This window comes from Monodon monoceros, unplaced genomic scaffold (assembly GCF_005190385.1).
Source record: "Monodon monoceros isolate NGI ecotype Baffin Bay Population unplaced genomic scaffold, NGI_Narwhal_1 Super_Scaffold_1, whole genome shotgun sequence".
In the NCBI taxonomy this organism is placed as follows: domain Eukaryota; kingdom Metazoa; phylum Chordata; class Mammalia; order Artiodactyla; family Monodontidae; genus Monodon; species Monodon monoceros.
Window position 1 is genome coordinate 64,044,383 of NW_021703765.1, and position 12,735 is coordinate 64,057,117.

The following is a 12,735-nucleotide window of genomic DNA, read 5'->3' on the forward strand; positions in this document are numbered from 1 at the left end:
GGGTCGGGGGTTGAGGGGGGTGGACCTGAAGGAAGCAGGTGCAGATGGAAGGTGGAGCCCAAGGAGGGGAGAGGGGAGAGGGGAGAGGAGCCTGGTGAAGCTGTGGGGCCAGGCCCTGAGGGCCCTATGGTCTGGAGTAGGAAGCTCTGACCTTGTCCCAAGAGCAGTGTGGAGCCACACAAAGAGTGTGTTTTAGGAGATGCCCCCAGGGCTGCGGGAAGATGGCGTGCAGGGTCTGGAGCAGAGGGCTGGGGTGGGGGCCTGGCCAGGCCCCGGTTGGTAAGGGAGGGGGTCCTCGTTTCCTTGTGGGCAGCTGGCAGCTATCGGCCCTTGGCTGCCACCCCGAGGAATGACACAGGTGTACAAGCAAAAATAGTTTATTTGAGGACGGAAGACCCAAAATTGGGGGGCCCAGGGCTGAGGCCACAGCAGCTGCCTGGAGTTGGCACAGACGACCCCAACTCCCTAGGGAAGCCCAGCAGCAAAGAAGCCCTTCCCTGGGCCTCCTAGCTGCCTCCCAATTTCTTGGAGGAAGGATTGTGCGACCCCCAAGAATCATCATCATCGTCACAACACGGTGAGGTTTTCAAAGTTTGGCCAGCAGTTTTCGGCGCAGTAGTTGATACCAATCGTAATAATTACTCCGACAAGCACAGTGACTGTGCCGGGCTTGGACCCACCATCCAGTGGTGAGTGGGGTCTGTGATGAGGAGAGGCAGGCAGGGACAGGAGGTGGGTCTCTCTGGGAGTCCCCATTCCAGCCTCCAAGGTGGCCCTGCAGGAAGACCCATCTCCCCCGACAGCCCCAGAGGCTGCCCACTCTCCCCGTTTTCCCATGGCCACGGGCCAAGGCTGGATTCAGGCTGAGGCAGTCCCGCGTGGTCCCTGTGCTCCCTCAGGTCTCAGAGACCCTTGCCAGGCTGGTCTCTCCGCCAGAAGCCCCGGCGGGCAGCCCAAGAAGCCACGAGCTCGCAGTTGTGGTAAAGGAACATTCCTGAAAGGGTGAGCGCAATGCCCACATAGCTGAGGGTGCTGAGGCGGCTGCCAAACAGGAGCCAGGAAAGGATGAGGTTGCCCACGACAGTGAGGTTGCCCAGGACGTGGACAGTGAGGGCCGAGGTGAGGGCCAGCAGGGAGAAGCTGGCCAGGTTGTAGAGCACAGACAGGAGGCAGCTGAGCAGGATACAGGCCCAGAGGCGGGAGTCGGTGGGGGCGGGCAGCGGTGCCACGCCAGCCTCCAGCACCAGGGCCGCGCCTGCCAGCAGGCAGAAGCTGGGCAGCGAGGTGGCATACAGCAGGGTCACCGCATCCAGCCTCTCCTCCTGCAGCAGGGCACCTGCAACCAGGACAGCAGCCATCAGCACCCGGCACGAGACAACCCCCACGAGGCCAACCCGGCACAACCTCCTCCTCGGCCCATCCTCCAGGAAGCCTGCCTGCCCCAACCCCTCAGGCGGAATTAGTGGCTCCCGCTCTGTAACGAGAAGGTCAAGAATCCAGAGTCAGACTGCCTGAGTGGTGACCCGGGTCCGCTCCTGACTACCTGTGACCAGGCACTTAACCTCTATAGGCCTAGGTTTCCTCAACTGCAAAATCGGAGGATAATAAAACCTTAAACATGCAGGGTTGTTGTAAAGATTAAAATAGATAATGTACACAAAGCACTTAGAAGGTAAGTGCTCAGCAAATGTAAACAGATAAAACAAATAAGCGTTATCACCTACTCCTCCCACAGGCTGAAACAATAATCTGCTCGTGATGTCCCACTGATCAATAAACGTGAAAAAAAAAATTCTTCAGGGGCTCCCCAGGCCCTGGAGAAAAACATCCTGGGCTCTTAACCAACTTTGAAGGCCCTGAACCAAGCGGCCCCGACCCAGCTCTCTTGGCTTCAGCCCTTCTCGCACCCTCAGCCCCACAGTGCAGCTCCCATGCCAGAGTAGGGACAGGCCACCAACAGGCCAGTTCTGCCACTTAGTAGCTATGTGGCCTTTAGCTTAAAAAAGATAGAGAGTTTGAAATAATAAAAACCGTTTGAATCAAATGTTCGATCACTTATGACCATTGAGATGACAGGGAACAACAAGGTCATTGTTTGCTCCCGGCTGTCACTCACTGTTTATCACTGATAATCAGCATCTTTTGCTACCAACGCTGGGGCTTGTCAAGATGAATCCAGGACACAGAGGAAACCTTAGTCTTTGCAAGGAAAGAGGGGATCCTACCACCTTGCACATGTGTGCCTATGTGTGTGTATTCATATTACCACCCAGCTGGTTCACAAAACCAGTGGTGCCCATCATAAAATCACACCCGGCTCAGATGAAATGATAGTACTTGCATGAAGGCAACGAGACAGTTTTTGTGGAGAGAGATGAGTCATGGCTCCCCATCCCCTCCCAGGGCTCTCTGAGCCTCTATGCATTTTCTGACACACACTTTCCAAAGAACCACAGAGGTGCTTACTCATAGGCTATGCTTAGAATAGGAAATCTTATTTCTCTCTCCATTTCATTCTGATGTTTTGGCTTTGTTCTCTAGGCAACAGTCCTTCTGTCAAGCATTTCTAGAAATGAACAGATAACTGGAATGCCTCCTGTTTGTCCGCTCCAAATTTAGCACCATTACGAGCTGCCTGTGGCCTGCCTGTTAAAGGTGCGATCACTGGAAGGTGTTTAGGATTTCAGGTGAACTTCACCTTTGGCAAATTTCACCCTCTGAGAGGCAGCCAGGCAGGAAGGTCCTAACTTCCTCCCCCTGCCACTTGCTCCTGTTCTGCATCCCACCCAGCCCTCTGCCTCCCTCTGCTGCAGTCCAGGGAAAGAGCAGGGATCCTCTGACAGAGGCCACCCACCCGGGGCCCCAAAATGCCAGCCTGTCATACTGCCTCCTCAGCGACCCCTCCTCTGCCAGCTCCCACCAAACCCTGCATTTCAACCTCTCCTGGGACTTCCCTGGCGGTCCAGCAGTTAAGCCTCTGTGCTCCCAATGCAGGGGGTGTGGGGTTGGGGAACTAAGATCCCACATGCCACACGTGTGGCCAAAAACAAACAAAAAACAAACAACTTCTCTTCCTCCAAAGACACTTTTGTTTCAGCATCTGAACACGCCAAGCTTCAGTCACCTGTGGACAAATGTTCTCTAGACCCCATTCCGCTGGCTTCTGGCTTATCCCGTCTCTGCTCCGTCACGAGCTGTGTGATATGACACAAGCCGCCCTCTCTCTATGCCTGTCCTCTTGAGGGAGCATGGGCAAGGTGACAACATGCCCCTCACGGGGGCCTGTGAGGTGCTGAGCGCAGGGCCTGGAGCCCAGCAGCAACTGCTGGCCACGGCAGCTGTCACCATCCCCCACATGCTGCCCCGGCTGGCTGACACCCGTGCCCTGGCAAGCCCTGCTTCCCCCTCCCAGAACGCCCTTTCCTACTCTGGCTGTATGAAGAGCTGGGCATGGTGTGGGCACACAGTGAGGGCTCAGCAAGTGTTCGCCACTATTATTACATTATTGTCACCAGCACTGCCTGCCTCCTCCCCCAGGCAGCCTTCTCTGGTTTCCCCTAGAAGTAGCCACCCAACCACAGCTATGCCCACCTTGGCTCTAGCACTTCTCCCCTGCCTTGTGATCTCTACTTCTCCTCACCAGCCTGAGAGCTCAGTGGGCAGGGTCAGGCTGTTCCCTCATGCAGGTGGATGTAGCTGAGGACAAGTCTCAGCACACTGGCACCCCACTTCCCAGCCTTTCTGTGAGTGGGAAGGTGGCATCACTCCTCTCCCCGTGTAGCCCCCCAGGTCCACAACTGGCCCAGGAAGGAGAGAAACTGCTGGACCTGCCTGTGGCTGCTGGGCACTCCTCTTTCTGGACTTTCATCCTCTGCTCCCATGGAGTCTGCCCTCAGGGAAGGAGCTGGTGTCAGCCATTCACACTCTAGTCTAAATTTGGCCCTGATGACTTTCCTGGAAAGTCTGGCAGTAGAAACCTCCTCTTGTCCAAAACCCATCTCACCCCTTATCTCTAGTCTGTTCCTCCCCACCTCTGCTGGGCTCCCATCTCTGTTGGTGGGGCCTCCAGCCTCCTAAGCTCCCTCCTTAGCACCCTGAGCCAAGGAGTTTAACCAGCCTGCCAATTCTGCCACCAGACCATTAATAAATCCACCATTTAAGGGGTACCTTACCTGGGCCAGGCCCCAGGCTATGTGCTGGGGACATGGAGCTGCCTCAAAACCAGGCCATGCCCTCTCAGAGCTCCTGTCTGGTGGGAGGCAGACAGGTAAACAAGAGGCTATAATACAAGGCATGTGGAGTCCTGATGGAGGAAGCAGAGGATGCTGTGGGCACCTGGAGCAAGCAACCAACCTGCCTCAGGGGCAGGCAGGAGACAAGGAGAGAGCTGGCAGAGCCAAGGAGCAGCCTGATGCCAGGCACCTGCCACCCCATGTCCATGTGCCCGAGGCCTGGCCGGCCATAGCCTGTCCTGCAGGCTGGGGCTCCTCCTGTGTGAGAAGCACTGGGCCTTAGCAGGCGTGATGTGAACCTTGAGGCTGGGGCCTTCCCAGCCTTCTGGCCCTGCCCAGGGCAGGGTACAAGGTCAAGTTTCCCACTGACTCATGCCCAGAGCTCAGGTCCCAGCTCTCATGTAACCTGAAGGCAAAAATAGAACTGGGCTCTGGCCCCACCTCAGGGCCCTGGAGGATGGGTACAGGGACTCTGGGTCCTGGCTCCGATGACTGTAAGGCAGGGCTGAGCTCTGACTTCAACCTTCTCTGGCTGCAGGCTGCCCTAACCCCAGCCCAGGGCCCTTGGAGCAGCCCCTTCTCTCTCCCAGGCCTGGGTCACAGGATCTCAGAGCTGAAAGGGAGGGAGACCAAGAAAGCCCTGGGACTATCAACTCTGACCTCCTCCACCAAACAGATGGGGAGACTGAGGCCCAGACAAGATCCAGATCTCCCCTTCTGCCCAAGGTTGCCCAGGAAGCACAAGCCCAGGTGTGGCTGGAACCCAGGCCTCCCCAACCTGAGTGGGCACCCTTGGGTTGAGGCAGAGAGATGGTGGAGGCTGTGACTCAAAGGACCCTCAGTCGGACAGGCAGGAAGGTGGTCTCCACCCTCAGGCAGAGTGATTTAGCAGGGTCTAGGCCTGGAGCCTCCACCTTACCCTCTGTCCGGAGCCCCCAACCCCCTTTCATCAGAGCTGAGGTCCAGAGTCACATGGACTAGGATTCCAGTCCTTAGGAGCTGTGTGACTGTGGGCAAATCATGAACCTCTCTGGGTCTCAGTTCCAGTATCTTGTAAAATGGGGATGAAGGTGGTGGTTGCCATGAAGACTCAAGGTCAACACCTAGCATGGGACCAGTTACACTGCAGCTCCCAGTAAACACCAGCCCTTCCCAGACTTAGCAAAAGCCCTCGACTTCCAAATCCCAGCTCATGGCCTTGCCCTCTTTCTCTTTCCCTAGTCTCCACTATCAGGCCTCCCTCGGGTCCACAGCCTTATGCCACATCACTTGGACGGCATGAAGTCTGCCTGCCTGGGTTCAAATCTTGCCTCTGCTGCTCACATGGCCCAGGGCAAGCCCCTCTACCTGTCAAATGGGGACAATACAGTGACTTCCTCAATCAGGTATGGAGATCCAGGCTTGACAAAACATGGACCACAGATTTATGGCAGCCAACTGGATGAAACGCTGGTTGGGCCTCTAGAGCCTAAGTCTGGGGCCTGGAACTCACTGAGCGTTGGCCCTTTCTGAGCCTCAGTTCCTGACTCTTCCCAAGCCATGCACCTCAGTTTCTTTATCTGTAAAACTGGATAATGGCCATAGCCCCTCACAGGGCCACCCAGGCCACACTCCCACCCCAATCCCCAACTCCTCGACCAGTGTCCTGGGTACTCACTCTGCTGAATGGACTTGAGCCCACGGAGGCAGGTGGCCGCCAGCAGGAAACCACAGCCAGCTGGGGGTGTCCGGAGCTCTCCGGCCAGGCTGCAGGCGGCCCCCAGGCAGAGCGGGCCCATGGCGGCGAACTGCAGTGGGTGGTGGCGGCGGCCGAGCAGCAGCGCGGACAGGGCCAGCGTGATCAGTGGCGTGGTGGTGGTGGCCAGCTGCGCCAGGTCCAGGGGCACAGCGCTCAGGCCCACGTTGCCACAGGCCATCGAGGCGCCCAAAGTGAGGCTGAGCAGCAGCACTTGGCGGCGGGTGCGGCCGGGCATGGGGCGCCGTGCCCCCGGGTGGCATGCCAGCGCAGCTGCCAGCATGTGCAGTGCCGAGAGCAGCAGGGGCCGCCCGAAGCCGTGCACCGTGAAAATCCACTTGTTGAGGCTCGACATGCTGGCTCCCGCCAGTAGCCACACCAGCGCTGCCACGGCCACCCAGGCCCGGCCAGGCCGCCGCAGCGCCTGCGGGGTGTCAGGGGGCCACTGGGGGATCCCGGCCCACCGAGCACCGCCAGCCACCGCCACTGCCTCAGCTGAGGTCATCCTGCCGTCATGGCGCTCCCGCGGGCAGCGGCACATCCGTACCAGTGGGGCCGGGTCAGGAGGCCGGCTCCCCAGCGACCAGCTCTGGGCCACCAGAGAGCCCCACTGTAGATCCCGCTCGGTCTCAGGTGAGGACACTGCTTCTTGTGCCCGGCCTGCGGCAGCCGAGGTCCAAGAGCTATGCTGTGTCCCCGGCTCAGGCAGGGCAGAGCCTAGGTCGCTTCTGCTGGGATGCCAGGCTCCCTGGTGCTCAAGCCTGGCCTAGTAAGGGCCGGGCACCTCTGCCCCGTGACAGGCGAAGTCTCCACTCTTCTCCCCTCCTAGTGCCCACGCTATGCTTACATGGAATCCTCCATCCCTCTTCTCTTCAGTCCAAACCCCAGGTCCTCCAGCGTGCTCAGGCCAGGCCTGCAAGGGCGATCCGGGCTCCCGCGCCCGGTGGTGCCGGTGGTCCCGGTGGTCGGCCTCGCTACCTCCGACAGTGCCCAGACCCTGCGGCGGGCTGACGCGCCGGCCTGCGCTGCGGCCGGTGTCAGGCGGCGAGCTCGAGTCAGCTCGGCTCCGGCAGGGCCTCCGCGCCAGCTCCGGCTCCCGGCGGCTCAGGCTGCTGCGGGGTCTCTCGCCAGGTTCGGGCGGAGAGCGAGGCTCCGTGCTCTAGGCCCCGCCTCCGCGGCCGCCCCTCGAGCCTCACCCGGAAAATTGGGCTGAGCCCCAGGCGCCACCTCCGTCCAGGCTCCGCCCCCGAAGCCGAGAGGGATGTCTCGCCCCTCCCCCACGCCGCCCGCTCGCAGCTCCTCCTCCATCAGCCTAGCTTTACCTCCGTCAGCAGACCTCCTCCTAGCTGGAGTGGTCAGCCTGTCTGTCCCCCCTCCCCACACCGGTGGGGGATCAGGCCCCTCCCCACGCAGCGCCAAGGCAGGCCCCCCATAGAGATGAACACAGGGCGGGAGACCCTGGGGTATCTTTCTGAGGGAGCCTAATAAAAAGCCCTAGCCTCTCAGGAGATTTCATTTTCAAGGACACGCTCCCCCCAGGAGACCTCATCCTAGGACCAGTCTCGGAGCTACCCAATCTCTGGCCACAGTTATCCCGTGGGGCCTCTGCATCCGGAAGAGTTGGACCACGGGGCCCCTTAATACCCCTCCCTCGCCCCTCCCTAACCCGAACACCTCCTCCCTCTCCCAGCCCAGGGCGGGCCCCCTCTAGGCAGGCAGAGGGAAGCTGAATCACCAAGGCCACCCACAGCTGCGGAAGCAGGGTCCCGCCGGCCAGCATCTATCCCTGGCCAGCAGCCCCTGTCCCATCCCCTGGGCACTCAGAGCTGACTCACAGCTGAAATTCCTGGGGTCCACCCTCTGCCCCCATCCCTGACAGGACAAAGAGCCCTAGGTGGGCTGGGAGCCAGAGCAGCTGCCACCAAGCCTTTGCCCCTGCGTCGGTGTTGGGTAAACAGCACACCCCAGAGCAGGACAGGCTGATAGGGATTCCAGGCTGGGCCCTGGCCTCTCTGAGCTCAGGAGTCCAAGTGTGCAAGAATCACTGCCCACTGTGAGCCTCTTTCCTGACGTCCAGCTTCCTTCTCTGTGGAAGCTCCTTCCCACTGGGACACGGTTCACCCCTAGCCTGTCGTCTGACCAGCAAGTCCTTGATGGAGGAACCAGCAACCCGTCTGGAGGAACAAGACCGCAAAAGGAGACCGCTCATCTCGGTCCACGGCGCCCTCTGGTGGTCAGAACACAGAATGGCTGCAAGTGTCCCCTAATCCCCATCACAATCCTTGGACTGGGATTAAAATTCCCCAGCCTCACTACTGTTTCAGACCTGCTGAATTCAGATACCCTCTGGTGAGCCCAGGGATGTGAATTTTTTTCATTTGCCTCTGGTGATTCTGACACCCGCACAAGCCTGCAAATCACTGCTGAATAGTCCAAACTGTAGGGCAGGAGATTTCCAGGTGAAAGACCAAAATATGCAGGTATTTAGATGGCGTTTTTCCAGGAGTGGTTGTGGGAGGGAAACTGAGCCAGCCAAGGGGGAAGCCCCCTAGCACCACATTTCCTGAAGAGGAGGAATCAGGGCCCCTAAGGGTTAGATTCTTTTTGAGATTTTGTCAGTTTTCCAGTTAAGCTTCCTTTAATTAAAAAAACAGCAATGAATTAAAAAATAGTAAACACCCCCCAATCTTCTAAGAGCTGAGCTACTGCGGAGTGGTAGGCAGTGTCTACACCTCCTCCAAGACTGCCAAAAAGCACTCCCACCTGCCCGGCCTGGTGAGGGGTGAGCTATGAGGAATGAGGATTAACCAAGATGAGGCCTGTGTTGGCCTTGGTGGGAGGGAGAGAGCTGTACACCCTTGTGGGCGAGGCGGGGCGAGGGGGAGGCTGAGGGCAGAGCCCAAAGCAGGGATCGTGCAGCTTGAGTGGTGGTGGGGGATTCAGACCACATTTACCTGGCTCCCGAGCCCCAGTTTTTAACCTGCCTTGACCTGCAGGCAGCAAGACTCTCCATAGGATGTTCCCTTGTGGGAGAATGGTGGGGGTGGGCACCCAGCTTCACAGAGGGCAGGGCAGCAGGGGCTCCTTCACACCCGTTGGGGTCCACCTAAATGCTCAGAGCAGCTCCGAGCAGCCTGCCCCTGCCCACAGGCTCTCATATCCCTCCGGTCTGAGTGCTGCCCTTCACCTGCCACCCCCCACCGCTGCTGCGGGAAGCAGGTGATTCGGGGTGGGACCCTGAGAGGCACCAGGAGGGAAGAAGAACCCATTTCCAGCAACTGAGCTGCAGAGGCTTGGGATGGGTCTCTTCTCTTGTCGCTGCATGTCTCTAGACTAGTCACTTCACTGCGGGGCCTCAGTCTCCCCACCTGTGATCTACGATGAGCTCACAGGCATGAATGTAAACCAAGGCGCCACCCCACAGTTGTGAGTTAGGAACAGGCTGCGCGAGGGGACGGGGCTTGTCTGGAGTCACACAGCTCTAAATGCAGGCCAGACGCAAACCTGGGCCCCCATTCCAGAGCGGCCACTGCTTGTCAAACTCTTACTGTGGACATGACTGTCCTCCCACCCATGCCCCTTCTCGGGGTCCCTGCTGATGGAGCCAGACTAGACACATGACCCAGGGCCCAGAAGCGGGCTGTGCCAGTCAGACCCCTCTCCAGGCTTTGGGACACAGGCTAAGAAGATAAGAGGGCCTGGGGAATTAAACTGGAAGTCAGCAGAGTCACTGCTGGGGCCACGTTCAGAGGAAGCTGACGGAGGGGGAGGACACGGAGAGGAGAGAGCCTGAGGGTAGTGGAGGGATGGAGCCCTGAGCCCCAACTTCCATTTCCCTACTGCCCTTGGCTGCCCTTAAATTGGTGCGCTGAGTCTTTTCAGCAAATATCCTTTTTTATTTTTATTTTTTTTGCCACCCCGAGCAGCATGTGGGATCTTAGTTCCCTGACCAGGGATCAAACCCATGCCCCCTGCAGTGGAAGCATGGAGTCCTAACCACTGTACCGCCAGGGAAGTCCATCAGCAAATATCCTTTGATTTGAGCAGGATTCAGTAGCTCCCTGTTGCTCAGAGCCAAACACACCCCGACTAAGACAGTTCCTTCAGAGGGAGGCTCACATCCAGACCATGGACGCTGAAAGCCCAGTGCAGGGGTGCTCCCTTCAGTTAAGTCCACCCTCCCCCTAGCCTGGCCTGGGACCTGCCACAGCTGGCCTCCCCTATATGGGAGAGCCCTGGCTTCCTCGGGAGGTGGGGAGGCAGCAAGGCGGTGCAGGGGAAAGGGCTGGGGTCAATGGGTAGGGACCTTGGCTCTGACACCCACAGGCTGTGTGACCTGAGGGAAGCTGCAGGTCTCTCTGAGCCTCCACCCTTCTGTGAGGAGAGGGTCCCAGGGCAGGTCCTGAATCCTCTCTAAAGTGCCCTTGGCCGAGATTAAGAAAGGACAGGCGAACAAGCACTCTGGGAATCTGAGCAGACATTTCACCTTCAAAACGGAGGCGGCGGGCTTCCCTGGTGGCGCAGTGGTTGAGAGTCCGCCTGCCGATGCAGGGGACACGGGTTTGCGCCCCGGTCCTGGAAGATCCCACATGCCGCGGAGTGGCTGGGCCCGTGAGCCATGGCCGCTGAGCCTGCATGTCCAGAGCCTGTGCTCCGCAACGGGAGAGGCCACAGCAGTGAGAGGCCCGCGTACCGCAAAAAAAAAAAACAAAAACAAAAAACAGAGGCGGCTTTTTCATTTGGCTTTTAGATACTTGGATGTCTGTAAAGCACTTTTTTTTTTTTTTGCGTTATGCGGGCCTCTCACTGTTGTGGCCTCTCCCGTTGCAGAGCACAGGCTCCGGACACGCAGGCTCAGCGGCCATGGCTCACGGGCCCAGCCACCCCGCGGCATGTGGGATCTTCCCGGACTGGGGCGCGAACCCGTGTCCCCTGCATCGGCAGGCAGACTCTCAACCACTACGCCACCAGGGAAGCTCTGTAAAGCACTTTTTAAATCGCTTACTTCCCCTACTTGCCCAGACCCTAAATATCGGAGGAAGAAGCACATGTTTAATCCATGGTGTGGACGGCCCTGTGAGAGTCACTCTGAAACCTGACATGCTGCCAGAGGGCCCCTCCAAGAGCAGACCCCTTTCCTAACCTCGGTGGGGTGGGGCTTGTGGGGTGCCTGCCTGGCCTGAACCCTACTTCCCAGAGGGCAGCCCAGAGCCCAGGCCCTCCCACAGAGAGGCAGGGTCTCCACCCCACTGGCCGCTGAGGCCTGGGGTGGCGCCTGACTGTGCCTTGGGGAAAAGCTCTAGGGTCCTGGGCCTCCAGCTGCATTTGGACTCTGCCATGTAATCCTAACACTTGCCAACTAAAACTTGTCAACCGCCATCTGCCTCTACGAGGATTAGGTCACTAGCTCCTGTAGCCGCTGACCTTCAACACACCCTGAAAGGAGTTCAGGGTGGAGACCAGGAATGAGGCACTCTGTGCTCTGGGAAAAACAGGCAGAACAGGCAGATATTTTCAGGAGAAGATTTTATGAGCCCAATTCTTGCATCTTCTCTTATCTAGAAAAGGACTAAAATCATTAATGGAGCCATCTGCTCCTGGTGACTAGCAGTAACCTTCATGAGACGAGCAGCAGGTCTCTGCCAAAATGTGTGTTTGACCACATGTACCCCCTTCGCTAAGATCATATATAGTGCTGACCCTTCCCCTACCTCTTCAGAGCAGTTTCTCAGAGCTATCTGAAATGCTGTCTCCTGGGCTATAGTCCTCATTTTGCCCCAAAGAAAACTTAACTCGCTACTCTCATGTTATGCTTTTTTTTGTTTTTTTTTTTAAGTCGACACAATCATGAAAGCCCCTGATTTTCAGTGTTTGAGTGGAGGAACCAGGAGGCCTCCCCAGGCCAGGTCTGTCGTCTCCTAAGCCACGCCCCCCCCACCAGACACTCTCCCTCTGTAAAGCAGAGAGGAAAACAGAAACATCAACAACCTCAGAGTTGTGCAAGAGAGCGTCCAGCAAGTACACGCTCCCTGAACAGTAATCAGCGTCACCACTGCCAGCACCGTTCCTGTGCACCCCCCACCCGTACCCAGGAGAAGGCTCACACCCCTCCTCTGCTCCCCACGGGCCTCTCTCCTCCTTCTCTGCTCCCAGCCCCCGCACTGGCCCCAAGCATGAGACATCAGGACCCTGGGGCATGTGCACAATCAATTCTTTAATCATTTTGGAAGTGGGCTGACAGCAGCCCTGCAGAGCCCTCGCCAGCTGCTATGCCGCAGTCGGCTCTGGGGCGGCAGCCCCGATGGAGTGAAGGGTGGAAAGCTAGGGTCAGGGCCACAGAGCTCTCCTTGCGGGACCCCCATCCCAGAGCAAGCGGTACTCACAACGCCAGCAGCCGGTGGCCTCCTCCTGCCAAGGAGTCTGAGATGCTCACGCCCTCCAGCCTGTGAGTGGCCTTCACGGGACACCTGCAGGGCCAGGTGGGGCCAGACCTGGGCAGACAGACCTGCTGCGGAAGGTGCTAGGCTCCCTGCTCCAGGGTGGGTGGTAGTTTAGGACCCCCGCAGGGGTGGTGGCTGTGGCGATCCGGGGACAAGTGCACAAGAAGAGGCAGCAGGGTCAGGCGTGTGCCTGTTACAGGGATGTCTGGAGGGAGGGCAGAAGCCCAGGAAGTGTGGGAGGCAGCTGGGGTGGTGAGCCTGGGGTCTACCAGCCAACCAGCCTCAGCTCGATGGCTTCTCCATCCCTGGGTCTGTAGTCAGCAATACC

The 12,735-nt window shown here is 58.5% G+C and overlaps 2 protein-coding genes across 5 annotated transcripts in view; both read right to left on the bottom strand.

Moving 5' to 3' along the window:
• Window positions 1-361: 361 nt before the first annotated feature.
• SLC35E4 (solute carrier family 35 member E4) lies at window positions 362-6,569 on the bottom strand. Its single transcript, XM_029217279.1, has 2 exons — window positions 5,890-6,569; window positions 362-1,336 (listed from the first exon to the last, which is right to left on the bottom strand). The coding sequence occupies exons 1-2, from the start codon at window positions 6,506-6,508 to the stop codon at window positions 903-905; spliced, it is 1,053 nt and encodes a 350-aa protein (XP_029073112.1). The 5' UTR covers window positions 6,509-6,569; the 3' UTR covers window positions 362-902.
• A 5,558-nt stretch (window positions 6,570-12,127) lies between these two features.
• The window catches only part of TCN2 (transcobalamin 2), a 33,552-nt gene continuing 32,944 nt past the window's right edge, over window positions 12,128-12,735 (bottom strand). For 3 of the 4 annotated variants that reach the window (XM_029228002.1, XM_029228011.1, XM_029227994.1), the window contains one exon: window positions 12,129-12,734. In XM_029228002.1, coding sequence (XP_029083835.1) covers window positions 12,673-12,734 — 62 coding nt within the window. In that variant the 3' untranslated portion in view covers window positions 12,129-12,672. Of the gene's footprint in view, window position 12,735 lies in introns of all 4 variants that reach the window. The other variant, XM_029228020.1, reaches the window with a different exon arrangement.